This window comes from Pongo abelii, chromosome 7 (assembly GCF_028885655.2).
Source record: "Pongo abelii isolate AG06213 chromosome 7, NHGRI_mPonAbe1-v2.0_pri, whole genome shotgun sequence".
Classification (NCBI taxonomy): Eukaryota; Metazoa; Chordata; class Mammalia; order Primates; family Hominidae; genus Pongo; species Pongo abelii.
In genome coordinates this window covers 41753810-41768672 of record NC_071992.2, presented here as the reverse complement: position 1 = coordinate 41768672, position 14863 = coordinate 41753810, and the positions used below count along the sequence as shown (strand labels likewise).

General features: G+C 33.0%; 1 protein-coding gene across 2 annotated transcripts in view; it reads right to left on the bottom strand.

The window, feature by feature from the left end:
* The window catches only part of LOC100434416 (disintegrin and metalloproteinase domain-containing protein 18), a 155768-nt gene continuing 140905 nt past the window's right edge, over positions 1 to 14863 (bottom strand). For both annotated transcript variants that reach the window (XM_024251201.3, XM_054561496.2), the window contains 2 exons: positions 14041 to 14200; positions 1 to 169 (listed from right to left, as the gene is read on the bottom strand). In XM_024251201.3, the coding sequence (XP_024106969.3) occupies positions 127 to 169; positions 14041 to 14200 (203 nt within the window). In that variant the 3' untranslated portion in view covers positions 1 to 126. The remainder of the gene's footprint in view (positions 170 to 14040; positions 14201 to 14863) is intronic.

Here is a 14863-nt window from a genome sequence, read left to right as displayed (position 1 = left end):
TGGGAAGGCACGCAGGCTTTATTTTCCAAAAGTTTGACATTTACAATGCATTCTGGGATAACATAAGGTTATAAATAAAGCACATTTGTTCCTTTAGATTATTTGCTATGGAAGTTCTGTGCAATATTAATGTCCCACGTCATCGCTTTCTGATACAATGGATGAATTACTACAGTGAAGAAAAACAGAAAAAATAGAAATTCACAGTATGTTTAGTAGTGGCCAATTGCCTATTTTAAACCTTATTTACTACTGAATTTCTACTTTATAATTGCTAAAAATCAAAGATTATTATAGATAAGTTTGGTTATCTATATTATAGATGTTATATTATCTACATAAATTTGGTTCTTATCTATATTATAGGTAACTTATCTATATTATAAGGAGTCCAACTAAAAAGCTAAACATAAAATAAATGTATATGTTTTTGTACCTTAGCATTGACTTATAATTTACCAGGCAAACTATGAAATGACTATGTAAAAACAATCAAAAACCATTTATTCAGTTTTACACACTTTGTTTCTTAGAAAAACCTATGGCTTAGGGAGACAAAATAAAAGGTTAGTCTTTATTTTTTTCCCCATTAATATGAAGTTCACACAGGAAAACAATAGAGTTAACATGGAAATAATTTTCATTTTATAGTTAATATTCAGGTTGCTGACTTTTTTTTTTTACAATTTCTTTATTCACTTTATAAAAATACTTTATGTAGTAAAATACACATTCTAACCATTTTTAGTGTACAGTTCAGTGGTACTAAGTACATTCATATTGTTGTGAAACTATCACCATCTATCTCCAGAAACATTTTCATCTTGCAAAAGTGAAATTCTTTGCTCAGTAAAGAATAACTCCCCATTGAATAATACGTATTCAACAACAACTTCCCATCCTCTGTGGCCCACAAACACAAGAAAATATGCTCAATATCACTAATCATTAGGGAAATGCAAATCAAAACCATAATGAGATATCTCCTCACACCCATTAGGATGGCTACTGTTTTAAAAACAAGCAGAAAATAACAATCCTAGCAAGAATATGGGCAAACTGGAACCCTTTTGGACTGTTGGTGGGAATGAAAAATTGTAAAACTACTGTGGAACACAGTATGGCAGTTCTCAAAAATATAAAAATAGAATTACCTAATTTCAATTTTTTTGCCAGACATTCTTAAGTTGTCCTTCTATGGAATACTCTTGCTTGTACACCTTTCATGCAATATTTAAAAACAAAATCAAATATTGATTGTCTTCTCCAGTTTGTAGAAGGAAGCAAAATAAGGTTGGCTTTTTTACAATTCATTTTTCCACACTTCCTTCTAAACATACAATATTTGTTTGACTTACAAACAATAACAACATAAAAAATTAACCTCCAAATAGCCAAGATTTTTTTCACTGAAGTATTTACTTTTTAACCATGTGCTTTTTGTTGTGATATATGTTGTATGTCATATTTATTAAAATAGTCCTATATACCTTAAAGACTTTATTTTTTATATATTTTGTTAATTCACGTGATAGTTGATAATAATTAATATATCAGGATTTATTGTGTTGCTATTAAAGAATAATGACTTTCTGACTCTCTATGACTTGAACACATTTCTGAAGTCTACTATACATCACTGAAGGCATGATAAATAATACAGTTACTCATGATTTTATTAAAATCTCTGTTCATCAGTCAAGTAATCAAAACAGGAAATACATGTTCATTATTTAAATTTCTTAATTTTCTTTGACTGATTAGGATGGCTGCTTTTTTTAAAAAAAATGTGTATATATTGTTTGGATATTTGTCCTTGCCCAAATCTCATGCTGGATCATAATCCCCAGCGCTAGAGGTGGTGCCTGGTGGGAGGTGTTTGTATCATGGGGTTGAATCGCCCATGGTTTGGTGCTGTCCTGGTAATAGTGAGTTCTTGCAAGATTTGGCCATTTCAAAGTGTGTGGTATCACCCTCACCTGACTCTCTCTCACTTGCTCCTGCTTTTCCCTTGTGACATACCTTTTGCCCCTTCACCTTCTGCCATGATTGTAAGCTCCCTGAGGCCTCCCTAAAAGCTGACCAGATGCCAGCACCATGCTTCCTGTAAAGCCTGCAGAACTGTGAGCCGATTAAGTCCCTTTTCTTTATAAATGACCTCAATTTCTCATATTTCTTTATAGCAATGCAAGAATGGCCTAACATAGAAAATTTGTACTAGCAGTGGGGCATTGCTATAAAGATACCTGAAAATCTGGAAGCAGCTTTGGAACTGGGTAATGGGTTGGAAGAGTTCAGAGGGCTCAGATAAAGACAGGAAGATGAGGGAACATTTGGAACTTCCTAGAGACTAGTTAAAATGACTGTGACCAAAAGGCTGACAGTGATATGGATAGTTAAGTCCAGGCTGCCAAGGTCTCAGAAGGAAATGAGGAACTCCTGGGAACTGGAACAAAGGTCATGTGTGTTACGCCTTGGCAGAGAGCTTGGCTGCATTGTGTTCATTCCCTAGGGATCTGTGGAAGCTTGAACTAAAGACGATCATATAGGATATCTGGCAGAGAAAATTTCTAAGCAGTAAAGTTTTCAAGATGTTGCCTGGCTGCTTCTAACAATCCATAATCAGATGGGTGAGCAAAGTAATGATTTAGAGTTGAAATTTATATTTAATCAGGAAGCAGAGCATAACAGTTTGAAAAATTTTCAGCCTAGCTTTGTAGCAAGAAAAAGTTTTGAAAGGAGAGGAATTCAAGTAGGCTGTGGAGCAACCACTTGCTAGTGATATTAACATAACTTAAAAGGAGCCAAGTGCTAATATCCAAGACAATGGGGAAAGGACTTGAATACATTTCAGGGACCTTTGTAGCAGCTCTTTCCAAAATACAGGGATGCCATCCTTGTGTTCAAGTAGGTCAGAGGCTAATAGGAAACTAGACATATTGAAGAAATGTCGTAGCTAGAAATAAATTATAAATTCATTTTTAGGATGTATACAACTTTCTCTGGGAATGCAGTTAAATTAATTTAGCTTTCTCTTTCAAAACTAACTACTTTTGATAAAAGAATGTCACATTTGGGATTTAAGCTAATTGGGTAAGTAAATAAACTTTTTATGAAAGTAATATTAAATTATTCAAAAGTTTTAAGTGTGTGTTAATTTTGCATGTTAGGAAGATTTTGTAAGATGGTTGTTAAATAAAATTTATGGGAGGTTATTGTTGAGCTGAGTTCTTGCACTAGTCTCCAACAGAAGAAACTAAAATGGAGCCATTCATCCTAAGGTGCCATGTAACCAAACGGAAACTAAGTTGTTTATCTGACTTTCCAAGAAATCAGGAGAGAGATTAAAGCCAAATCCTTACACAGGTCAATTTTAGCTTATGTGATCAGAAAGTCCCCTCTGCTTTAACATTTGCAGGGAAAAATAACCTGAAGTAACCTAATGTTAACCAATCCACTTTTTCATGTCATACTATTTCCTTGTTTCTGCTGAAGGTACCTTATAAAAACTGCTTTTTAAATTTTTATGAAGTTCAAATTTTCCTCATGGATCATGATTTGTTCTCATGTAAAATAATCCTTGGTACAGTTCTGGGTCTCCAAAAGTTTTGTGTTCTTCAAAAAGTTCCATAACTTTACCTTTACATTTATATTCATGAAATAACTTTTTGACTTTCTGTTTTGAAGTAGTTTCATATTCATGGGACATTTCAAAGAAATGCACAGGAAGGTCCTGTGTACCTTTTAGCGAAACTCCTTTATGTTAACATTTTGCCTAACTATAATATAATATGAAAATCAGAAAATTAATATTGATGCAATTCACAGAGGTTTGTCATATTTCACCAGGTATACATGATCTTATGCTGGCATGTGTGTAGTTCTGTGCAACATGATCACATGTGTAGTAACATATAACTATAATCACATTAAGATACAGAACTATATTATAAACACAAGACTTTTTGATGCCTTCCCCCTTTATAGACATACACATCAAACTCTCCCATAATTCCTAGTCCCTGACAATCATTAATCTTTTTCCCATACTGACTTTTTTTATATTTCAATAACTTTGTATAAGTCCTATTGCAAAGTATGTCAGCTTTTGAAACTGGCTTTGTTTTAGTTAGTATATGTCATAGTATGGATTTACTCTGCTTTTGGTAACCATTAAGCCACTGAAATGCATTGAAGAAATTTCTAGTTTTTCATTATTCATTAAAGTATTATGAACATTTGAATTCAAGTTTCTGAGAGAACACAGTTTTCATTTCTTGGAGATAAATGTCCAAGAGTAAAATTCTGGTCTGTACCTCTTTTAAGATAACTTAATTACAACAGAGGGTAGGAAAGTTTAAGCCTAAGGATGCTGTCAAAATCAATGGAGATTGTGATGGTAAACAATTAAGAAAAGATGGTAGATATTAAAAAAAAAAAAAACTAAATTATACACCAGCTAGATGTTTAACAAAGACAACCAAAGAAAGAGGTCACTAAGGATGGTTCTTTGGGGGTTAGAAGGAAGAAATAAGCTTCAAGGGCTAGGTTCAAAGACTATTTTTGCAAAAGTACTTGGATTTAATTGATCAGACTATGGAGCAATTTATGCTCCAAGGCATGTTGAAAACAATTTAGCAATCAGCCTGCAATTGGTGTAAGCTAATAGTTGGGTGTTACAACAGCAGAAGCAGATGGTTTAACAGAGAGAAACAACAAAAAGGGTGTTAAAAAGGGCCTTGACTATAGTCGTTGTCATCACAAGGTTACCGTGTACATCCTAAGCCTGTACCCTTTTAGGAGCAACATCAAAAGTTTCACATTACAAGGAAAACAGATTGCAATAAAATAGTCCAGCCAAATTACCAAACAAATCCACTGGGGAGGATTAGAATCCAGAGGAAAAAAACAGAAAGTACAATCCATATACCCACCAAAAATATTAGGCAACAAAAACTGCAGAAATATTTGGACTAAGTTAGACTTGGCAGACAAAGATTTCAAAGCAGCTATTATAAATACAAAGAACTAAAGGAAACCATGGATTAAAAAAGGGAAAAATGATGACAATGCTTCATCAAATATAAAGTAACAGTAAAGTGAAATTATTAAAAAGGTAATAGAATGACTTAGCAATATATTTGAGTTGGAAGAAGTTCAGTTAAATTAATAGATTAATAGATATTATGTAAGTGGAAAAACAAAAAGAAAAATTACTTAAAAATATGAGTAGAGCTTTACATAAATGTAAAATACCATTAAGTGTACCAGTATATATCTAATGGAGTACCAGAAATAATAGAGAGGTAAAGGAGCAAAAAATCTATATGTATATCTAGTCAAAATATTGAAAGATAAAGACAGTAAGACAAAAGCAATTCATTACATGCAAAAAAACTTCAGTAAGATTTTCTCAGCTTATCTCCCATCAGGAATGTGGAGGCTAGAAGACAATGGGGTGACGTATCCAAAATGTTAAAATAAAACAGCTACTGCCATGTAAAAATCTTATAGCCAGCAATACTATATTTCAAAGATGATTGTGTAATAGAAACATTTTTAAGAATTTGGGAGAATTACTAGTAGATGCACCTTACAAGAAACAACAAAAAAAAAATATTCTTCAGACTGAAGCAAATGTCCCAAGACAGTAATTCTAATCCAACATGATGAAGCAAAGAACCTTGGTAAAGGCAACTATGCACAGAATTATATTTTTAAAAGGAACAGTATAGACAGACTTTGGTTTCTGTGTCCAGCATGTACAGAGCTTGGAAGCTGTCATTTCATCATTCTGTTCTAACAACAAGTAAAAATCCAAAGAAACTGAAAATTAACAATGCTTCTTAGATCTGTTAGAGAATTGAGATCACAAGACAAACAGCTATTTCCCAAACTAGAGACAGACAAGTGGATATAACTAATTATAACTTACCAGAGCAGAAATTCATGAGCAGAAACTTCCATGAGAACCAGTACCAGGGTAGAAAAATTTAAACTATAACTGAAGAATAGATAGAAGCTCAGTGTGGACAAGTCTGAGAGTAAACAACTCCAGGGGCCCTAGTTTTAGATGTCTCCATATTATTATGAGTCTACCCCTATTATGTGTCTACCCCCAGGAAGCTATCAGGTTCTCACACTGAAAATCAGAGAAAACTTTTCTTATGCTTCTAGAATTAGAAGGGAAAAGGAGCCAGTCTGAAATATGTCCAGAGCATTGTGTTCTTCTTAACAAGGGCTTCCCTCAAGAGAAACTCTTCCATCATGACCTGAACTGCTGGGATTTAGCAGAGCCTAATTTACCTGGGGGGAAGGGAAATACTCAACTGCAGCCCTCTCTTGCTTTTCATGTGGGAGGAGGGAAAGCTCTAACTCCAGCCCCACTCTAGTCATTGTGTGTTATTTAAAGGAGTAGGAAAAACTCAGAAGTAGGAGTAAAGGACAAAGGTTCACTAAAAGACTAAAACCTAATCATAGGACTGCAGAATGCTTCCCTCCCCGCCCAACACCTTTCCGACATATCTATTTAGCACAGGTTCTTTAACGTAGAATATCATGTCCAGCTTTCAACAAAAAATTACAAGCAATACTAAAAGACAAAAACACAGTTTGAAGAGGCAACGTAAGCATCAGAACCAGATACAGACATGGTAGAGATGTTGGAATTATGAGATTCAAAGTTCATAACAACTTGATTAACATGTAAAGGGTTTTAATAGAAAAAAGTAGATAGCATGCAAGAAGAAATGGACAATGTCATCAGAAAGATGGAAAATCTAAGAAATAATTAAAAAAATAAATGTTAGGATTCAAAAACATTGTTATAGAAATGAAGCCTCTCTTGGGGCCAGTAGTAGGCTGGACAGAGCTGAGGAAGGAAACAGTGAGCTTGAGGATATGTCAATAGAAACTTCCAAAACTGAAAATCAAAGAAGAGAATACTGAAAAAAAATGAAACAAAATATCTAAGAACTGGCCAGGTGCAGTGGCTCACGCCTGTAATCCCAGCCCTTTGGGAGGCTGAGGTGGGCTGATCCATGAGGTCAGGAGATCAAGACCATCCTGGCCAACATGGCAAAATCCCCTCTCCACTAAAATACGAGAAAAAAAAAAATTAGCCAGGTGGGGTGGCACATGCCTGTAGTCCTAGATACTCCAGAAGCTGAGGCAAGGTAGTTGCTTGCACCCGGGAGGCAGAGTTGCAGTAAGCTGAGATGGCACCACTGCACTCCAGCCTGGCAACAGAGTTAGACTCCGTCTCAAAATTTAAAAAAATATATATATAAATATACGTATTTTTTTATATATATATATATCTTGGAGATATATATCTCTCTCCAAGAACTGTGGAACAACTACAAAAGGAGTAGCATATGCATGATGGTAATACCAGAGGAGAAGAAAAATAAAACAAAGCAGAATTATTTGAAGCAATAATGCCTGATAATTTCACAAAGCTGATCAGACACCAACCCACAGATTCAGCAAACTCAGAAAACACTAAGTAGATTAGATGTCAAAAAATAACAACTAGATATATCATATTCAAACTGCAGAAAATCAGAGGCAAAGAACAAATCTTGAAAGAATCTAAAGGAAAAATCATTTTACCTATAGAGGCTCAACTATAAGAATTACTTCCAACTTCTCTTCAGTCAACAAGGAAACAACAAAACAGTAGGACAAAACATTTGGTGTTCCAAGAACACACACACACACACCCCTCCAGAATTCTCTACCCTGTGAAATTGTCCTTTGAAAATTAAAGAGAAATAAACACTTTCTCCTACAAACAAAAATTGAGGAATTTTTTTGCCAGTAGGTCTCCCTCTCAAGGAATAAAATAGTTTCAGGAAATGAGTGGTGGTCAACAGTATCAAATACTGTTGGGTTAAGAAAAATATTCAAAAATAGTAGTCAAATTTGACCAAAAACACAATATAGGTTTGTTTCCTGTTGTAATGCTAGTGTGCCTACTCTTCACTTAGATGTCATTTTCATGATCATAAATTCTGAACTCAGAAGAATAATCCCAGTGAAAGTTTACATGTACTACGTACTATAATATAAACTAAATATGTTGCAAGAAGCTATTAAATGGAACCAGTTGGAGTGGGAGGACAACAAAAACATGACCAGCTTAAAGTGTGGGTCCCCGGATTTCCTCTCCTCTGTAAACTAAGGCCTCTCCCTTCATGTCTAACTTTCAGATATGCCCATAAATAGAAACACAAATAAATCTATAAAAATATGAGACATGTAATTAACAACAACTGTACAAAGAAGAATCTTTCCACAAAGGAAAACTTAGGTCTTCTTTGACTTCAGGAATGATGTCTATGAAGCACTCAAAATTAAACTAATAACAATTCTTCAAAAACTCTTCCAAATAATAGAAGATGAAATACTACACAATGCATCCTTTGAAGCCACTATTACCCTATACAGAGTAAGACAAAGATAATTATTATCCAACTATAGCAACATATAAAATAGATTGTACAAAGTGACCAAATGGTTTCATGATACAGTTTCATGATTAAAACATTCAACAAATTAAGACTAGAATAATATATCCTTATCATGACTAAGCGCATCTACAAAAAACCCATAGCTAACAACATACTTGAAGGTAACAGACAGAATGATCTTCTAAAATAAGAAAGACAAAGACATTTGCTATCACCACTCCTATTCAACATTGTATGGAAATTGTAGCCAGAGCAATTAAACAGTAGAAAGAAGTAGATCCAAAGAAGTCATCCAGATTGGAATGAGAGAGTTAAACACTCCTTTTGTAAATGCCATGGTCTTGTATATAGAAAAATCATTTAAAAATTCTCTAAAAACCCATGAGAGCTAATATGTCACTTCATCAGTTTTGCAGGAAGATCAATATACACAAAATCACTTTTATTGCTATCCACTAGCAGTGAGCTTTTGGAACACAAAATTAAAAAATTCAATTACAATTACATCAAAATAATAAAATAGTGATGATTAAATGTAATCAAAATTTAAGATTTTTACTCATAAAACTAAAAGAAATTACTTTAAATAAACTAAAGAAGATTTAAATATATATAAGAAAGCACACCATGCTTATGGATCAGATGACTTAATGTTGCTAATATGGCAATTTTTACCAAATTAATCTACTGATTGAATGCAGTCACTGTCAAAATTCCAAGTGGCTTTTAAATAGAAATTTATAAGTGAATTCTAAAATTTATATGGAAATTTAAGTGACCTAGAGTAGCCAAACCAAGTTAATTTTTTGAAAAAAAAGTAAGCAAAATTGTCAAACCTTAAGCTAGACTGAATAAAAAGAGAGAAGACTCAAATAAATAAAATTATAAATGAAAGAGGAGACATTACAACTGATACCACAGACAGGATCATAAGAGACTACTATGAACAGTTAGATGCCAACAAGGTGGATACACTAAAAGAAATGAATAAATTCCTGGACACATACAACTTACCAAGCTAAATCATGAGGAAATAGAAAATCTGAACAGACCAATAACAAGTAAAAAGATTGAATCAGGAGTAACAGTCTCCCATAAAAGAAAATCCTAGGATCTGATTGCTTCACAGCTGAATTCTACCAAACATCTAAGGAAAAACTAATATCATTTCTTTTCTAATAATTGAAGGGAAGGGAATATCTACAAATTCATTTTATAAGGTGAGCATTACCCTGATACCAAAGTCAGATAAATAAACTACATGAAAATAAAATTATAGGCTAATAACTCTGATAAACATAGATGCAAAAACACTCAAGAAAATATCAGGGAAGCAAATTCAGCAACACATTAACAGGATCATACTCCATGATCAAGTAGGATTTATTTTCTGGATGCAAGGATGATTATACATACACAAATCACTAAATGTGATCAACCACATTAACAAAATGAATCACAAACACTTTATGATCATCTCCCTAGAGGCAGAAAAAGCATTTGGCCAAATTCAATGTTCTTTCATAATAAAAACACTGAAAAAGTTAGGTATAGAATGCATATGCCTGTACATAATAAAGGCCATATACAGAAAGCACACAGCTGACATCATGCTCAATGGTGGAAAGCTAAGGTCAGGATCAAGACAAGGATACTGACTTTGGCCACTTCTGTTAAACATAGTATGGGAAATGGTAGCCAAAACAATTAGGCAAAAAGAAGGAAAGAAGAAAGAAAAAAGGAAGAAAAGGAAGGAGGGAGGGAAGGAAGGAAAGAAGGAAGGAAGGAAGGAAAGAAGGGAAGGAGGGAGAGAGGGAGGGAGAGAGGGGAAGGAAAGTGAAGGGAAGGGAAGGGAGGGAAGGAAGGGAAGGAAGAAAGGAAAGAAAGGAAAAGGGGAAGGGAGAGAGGGAGGAAAATCAAAATTAGAAAGGAAGAATTAAAATTGACTGTTCGCAGATGACATTATCTTTTGCATAGAAACCCCTAAAGGCTAGACTAAAAAACTGTTAGAAATGATAAATCAATTTAGTAGAGTTGCGGGATACTAAATCAGCATTCAAAAATGAGTTGTGTTTCTATATACTAACAATGAACTATCTGAAAAAGAAATTAAAAAACCAATCCCATTCACAGTAGCATCAGAAAGAGTAAAATACTTTGGTGTAAATTTAACCAATCTAGTAAAAAATTGGCACATAAAGCCCATAAAAATTAATGAAGACATTAAGATACACATGAATAAATAAAAGACATATATACTGTTCAAGGATTGAAAAAATTAAGATTGTTAAAATATCCATATTACCCAAAGGGATGTATAGTTTTATTGCAATATCTATCAAAATTTCTATGGCATTTTTCACGGGCATACGAAAAAACTCTGACATTAAGAAGAAACCACAAAATATCTCAAATAGCCAAAGCAATCTTAAGCAAAAAGAACAAAGCTGGAGATATTACACTTCCTGATTTCAAATTATATTACAAAGCTATAGCAATCAAAATAGTAAAGCACTGGCATAAAAAAGATACATATATCAATGGGACAAAGTAGAGCACAGAACTACACCCTTGCATATATGGTCCACTAATTTTTGACAAGGAGAACAAGAATACACAATGGGGAAAGGACAGTCTTTTTAATAAATGGTGTTGAGTAAACTGAATATTCACATGTAAAAACATGAACTTGGACCTTTATCATACATCATACACATAAATCAAATAAATATGGACAAAATACTTACTTTCAGTAAGACCTGAAACTATAAAACATCTAGCAGAAAATAGAGAGAAAGCTCCTTGCCATTGGTCTGGGCAATGATTTTATGGGGTATGTCACCAAAAGCACATATGATAGAAGCAGAAATAAAGTGATTGCATTAAACTAAAAAGCTTTTGCATAGCAAAAGAAACAATCAATGAAATAAAAAGGCAGCCTATAGAATGAGACAAAGTATTTGCAAACTATATATCTGATAAAGGGTTTCATAATATCAAAAGTATGTATGGGTGGCCAGGCACCATGGCTCATGCCAGCAATCCCAGCGCTTTGAGAGGCTGAGGCGGGAGGACCACTTGAGCTCAAGAGTTTAGACAAGCCTAGGTAACATACAGAGACACTGTCTCTACAAACTATGTGTGTATGTGTATATATATATATATAAATACACACATATATATACATACACACACATATATTTGTGTGTGTGTAGATCTCATACAAGTGAATAGCAAGAAAGCAAATAACCTGATTTAAAAATTGTCAAAAAAGCTTAATAGACATTTCTTCAAGAATACATACAATTGAATAACAGGTATATCAAAAGGTACTTAACATCACCAATAATCAGGAAAACATAAATGAAGACCACTATGAGATATTACTTTCCACTTAGAATGGCTTACTTCACATCTTAGGTTAACAAGGTGGTTATTGAAAAAAGGGAAAAGAGAGCAAGGTCAGTAAAGACATGAAGAAAAAGGAACCCTTGTACACTGTTGGTGGAAATGTAAATTGGTATAGCCATTATGGAAAACAGTACGAAGGTTCTTCATAAATGAAAAATAGAACTACCATATGATGCAACAACCTCACTTCTGGGTATGAATTCAAAGGACTTGAAATCAGGACCTTGAAGAGATAGCTGCACTCCCATGTTCACTGTAGCATTGTTCACAATAGCTATGATATGGAAACAACCTAAATGTCCATCATGGGTAAATAGATAAAGAAAATGTGCCAAATGTATGTAATGGAATATTACTCATCCTTAACCATGAAGAAAATTCTCTTATTTGTTATCTCATGAATAGATGTAGAGGACATTATGCCAAGTAAAATGTGCCAGACAAAATTTGTGTGAAATATGTCAGCCAAAAGTTGCATGATCTTAACTATATGTGGGCTCAAAAATAATCAAATTCATAGAAGCAGAGAGTAGAACAGTGGTTGCCAAGGGACATGGGAGCAGAGAATGGGAAGGTGATCATTAAAGGGTACAAAGATTCAGTTATGCAAGATAAATTCTGGAGCTCTACTATACACCACAGTACCTATAGCTAACAATATTGTATTGTGTACTTGATATTTGCTAAGAGGGTAGATCTATGTCAAGTGTTCTTACCTTGGTAAAACAACAACAATAATAAAGAATTTGGGAGGAAACTTTGGGAGGTGATATATTTATAGCCTTGATGGTGATGATGGTTTAAAGGGGTATACTTATTTCCAAACTCATCAAGATGTATATATTAAGTATGTATACATATTTGTATGTCAATTATACTTCCATGAAGTGGTATAAAACTGATAGAATAACTAGACAAAAAATCAGCAAGGATATAGAAGACTTAAATGACATCATCAACCACCTTGACCTACCTGTATTCTATAGAACTCCCCATCCACACAGTGGGTATTCACAATAGTAAATACATCTTCTATTCAAGTGTATTTGGAACAGTCTTCAGGACAGACTATATATTAGGCCATTAAAAAGTCTCAAAATATTTAAAAAGATTTTAAATTTACAATGATTGAAATCAAATGAAGTATATTTTGTGACCAGAGCTCAACTAAGTTGAAAATTAACAAGACAAAAAATATGGGAAATCTATAAATATTTAGGAATTAAACAATATACTTCTAACTAATGTATGAGTCCAAGGGAAGAATTCACAAGAAAAAACAGAATATTTTGAACTGAATGGAAATGAAAATATATGCTATCAAAATGTATAGAATGAAGCTAAGCCGAAGGGAAAATTTATGGATTTAAATGCCTATATCAGAAGAACAAAGATCTCAAAACAATCATGTAAGCATTGGCCTTACAATTACTAGAAAAAGAGCTAGACAATCCCCAAGCAAGGAAAAAAAAAGTAGATAAGAAATATTAACCTGTAATTAATGAAATACAAAACTGAATAACACTAGCAAAAGATAATTATAACAAAAAGTTGGATCTTTTAAAATATCAGCAAAATTAACAAACCTTTAACGGGTCTGAACAAGAAAAAAAAGAAAATGCAAATAAACAAAATCAGGAATAAAGTACAATAATTCAATACTGACCCTACAGACATTAAAATGATTATAAGAAAATACTACGAATAACTTTGTGCAACAAATTACACAATTTTGAAGACAGGGACATATTTTTGAAGTCACAAGCTTCCAAACATGATTTAATAAAGAACAGAAAATCTGAACAGATTACAAGAATAAAGATATTAAAATGGTAAGTAAAACCAACACCAATGTGTAATGAGATCTAACTAGAAGGGCACTTAAAATAATGTACCAACTATATTCTTTTCTGACCTAGTAAGTCTTTGGTACAGCATAGCATACTCATCAGGAAAAGTTCTAGAACATTGAGAATTTTGGCTTGCCCCAATATAATAACAAACTATTGAAACACAAAATTATAAAGATACCACTTACATTAGATTTAAAATAGTATATTTAAGAATTAATATAACAAATGTTATATAAAATGCATGACACTGGTTAATGACTAGGATAATTTAACCTAATACATTAATTCTATATCATATTTACCGATTATACTCTGCATTCTCTCTGTTGGATGATTTCCTTATTTCATTTCTCTTAAAGATCACAGTGGTAAGAACTATGAAAAACGGCAGAAAAATGTAGAAACTCAGAATAAGCCAGTTGTTCCAGTGTGTATTGTAGCCTTTTTCAGTATAAAAGTCACCTAGAAATGAATCATATCATAAATTAGTGGGGACTCAGTGGATATTTAAATAAATTTATATTTTTTCACCTTAATCATATACATGTATATATAATGAAGTTTTAATGCATTGCAAACTACTAGGAAAAATAGAACATAAATGCAAACTACAGTGCTATATTTTTCATAGATTTTCTATTTATTTACACATACTTATTTAATATTAATCTGCTGTATACATGTTTAGAGTGCTGTTTGCTGCATTCAGCTTATTTGTAACATCAATACTTTAAAAGTTAATACAGTAATAGGGATTAAGTTACAATTTTAAAAAATGTATACTTTGAGAAACCACCATCCCACTCGCTTGCTAAATCAGTTTTTTTCTTAGAGAAAACCGTTTATAAATGACTCATTTCTCTCCATCTAGTGTTTATATTCTATGTATGTAAACAAAATTCATACTTATACCTATACTTGTATCTGCATCTATATCTATATATCTATACATAACATGTGCATCTGTGTGCATGTGTGTATGTGTATATCTTTCCACTCACTGACATTTTATAAGCGTATTATTCCCTTTGGTTTTTTTAATACTTAGAAAGTTTAGATATCACACAATTCTGAGAAGTATACAATATGTAAATATATTAGCAAAATGAACAATGAGTTAACTAA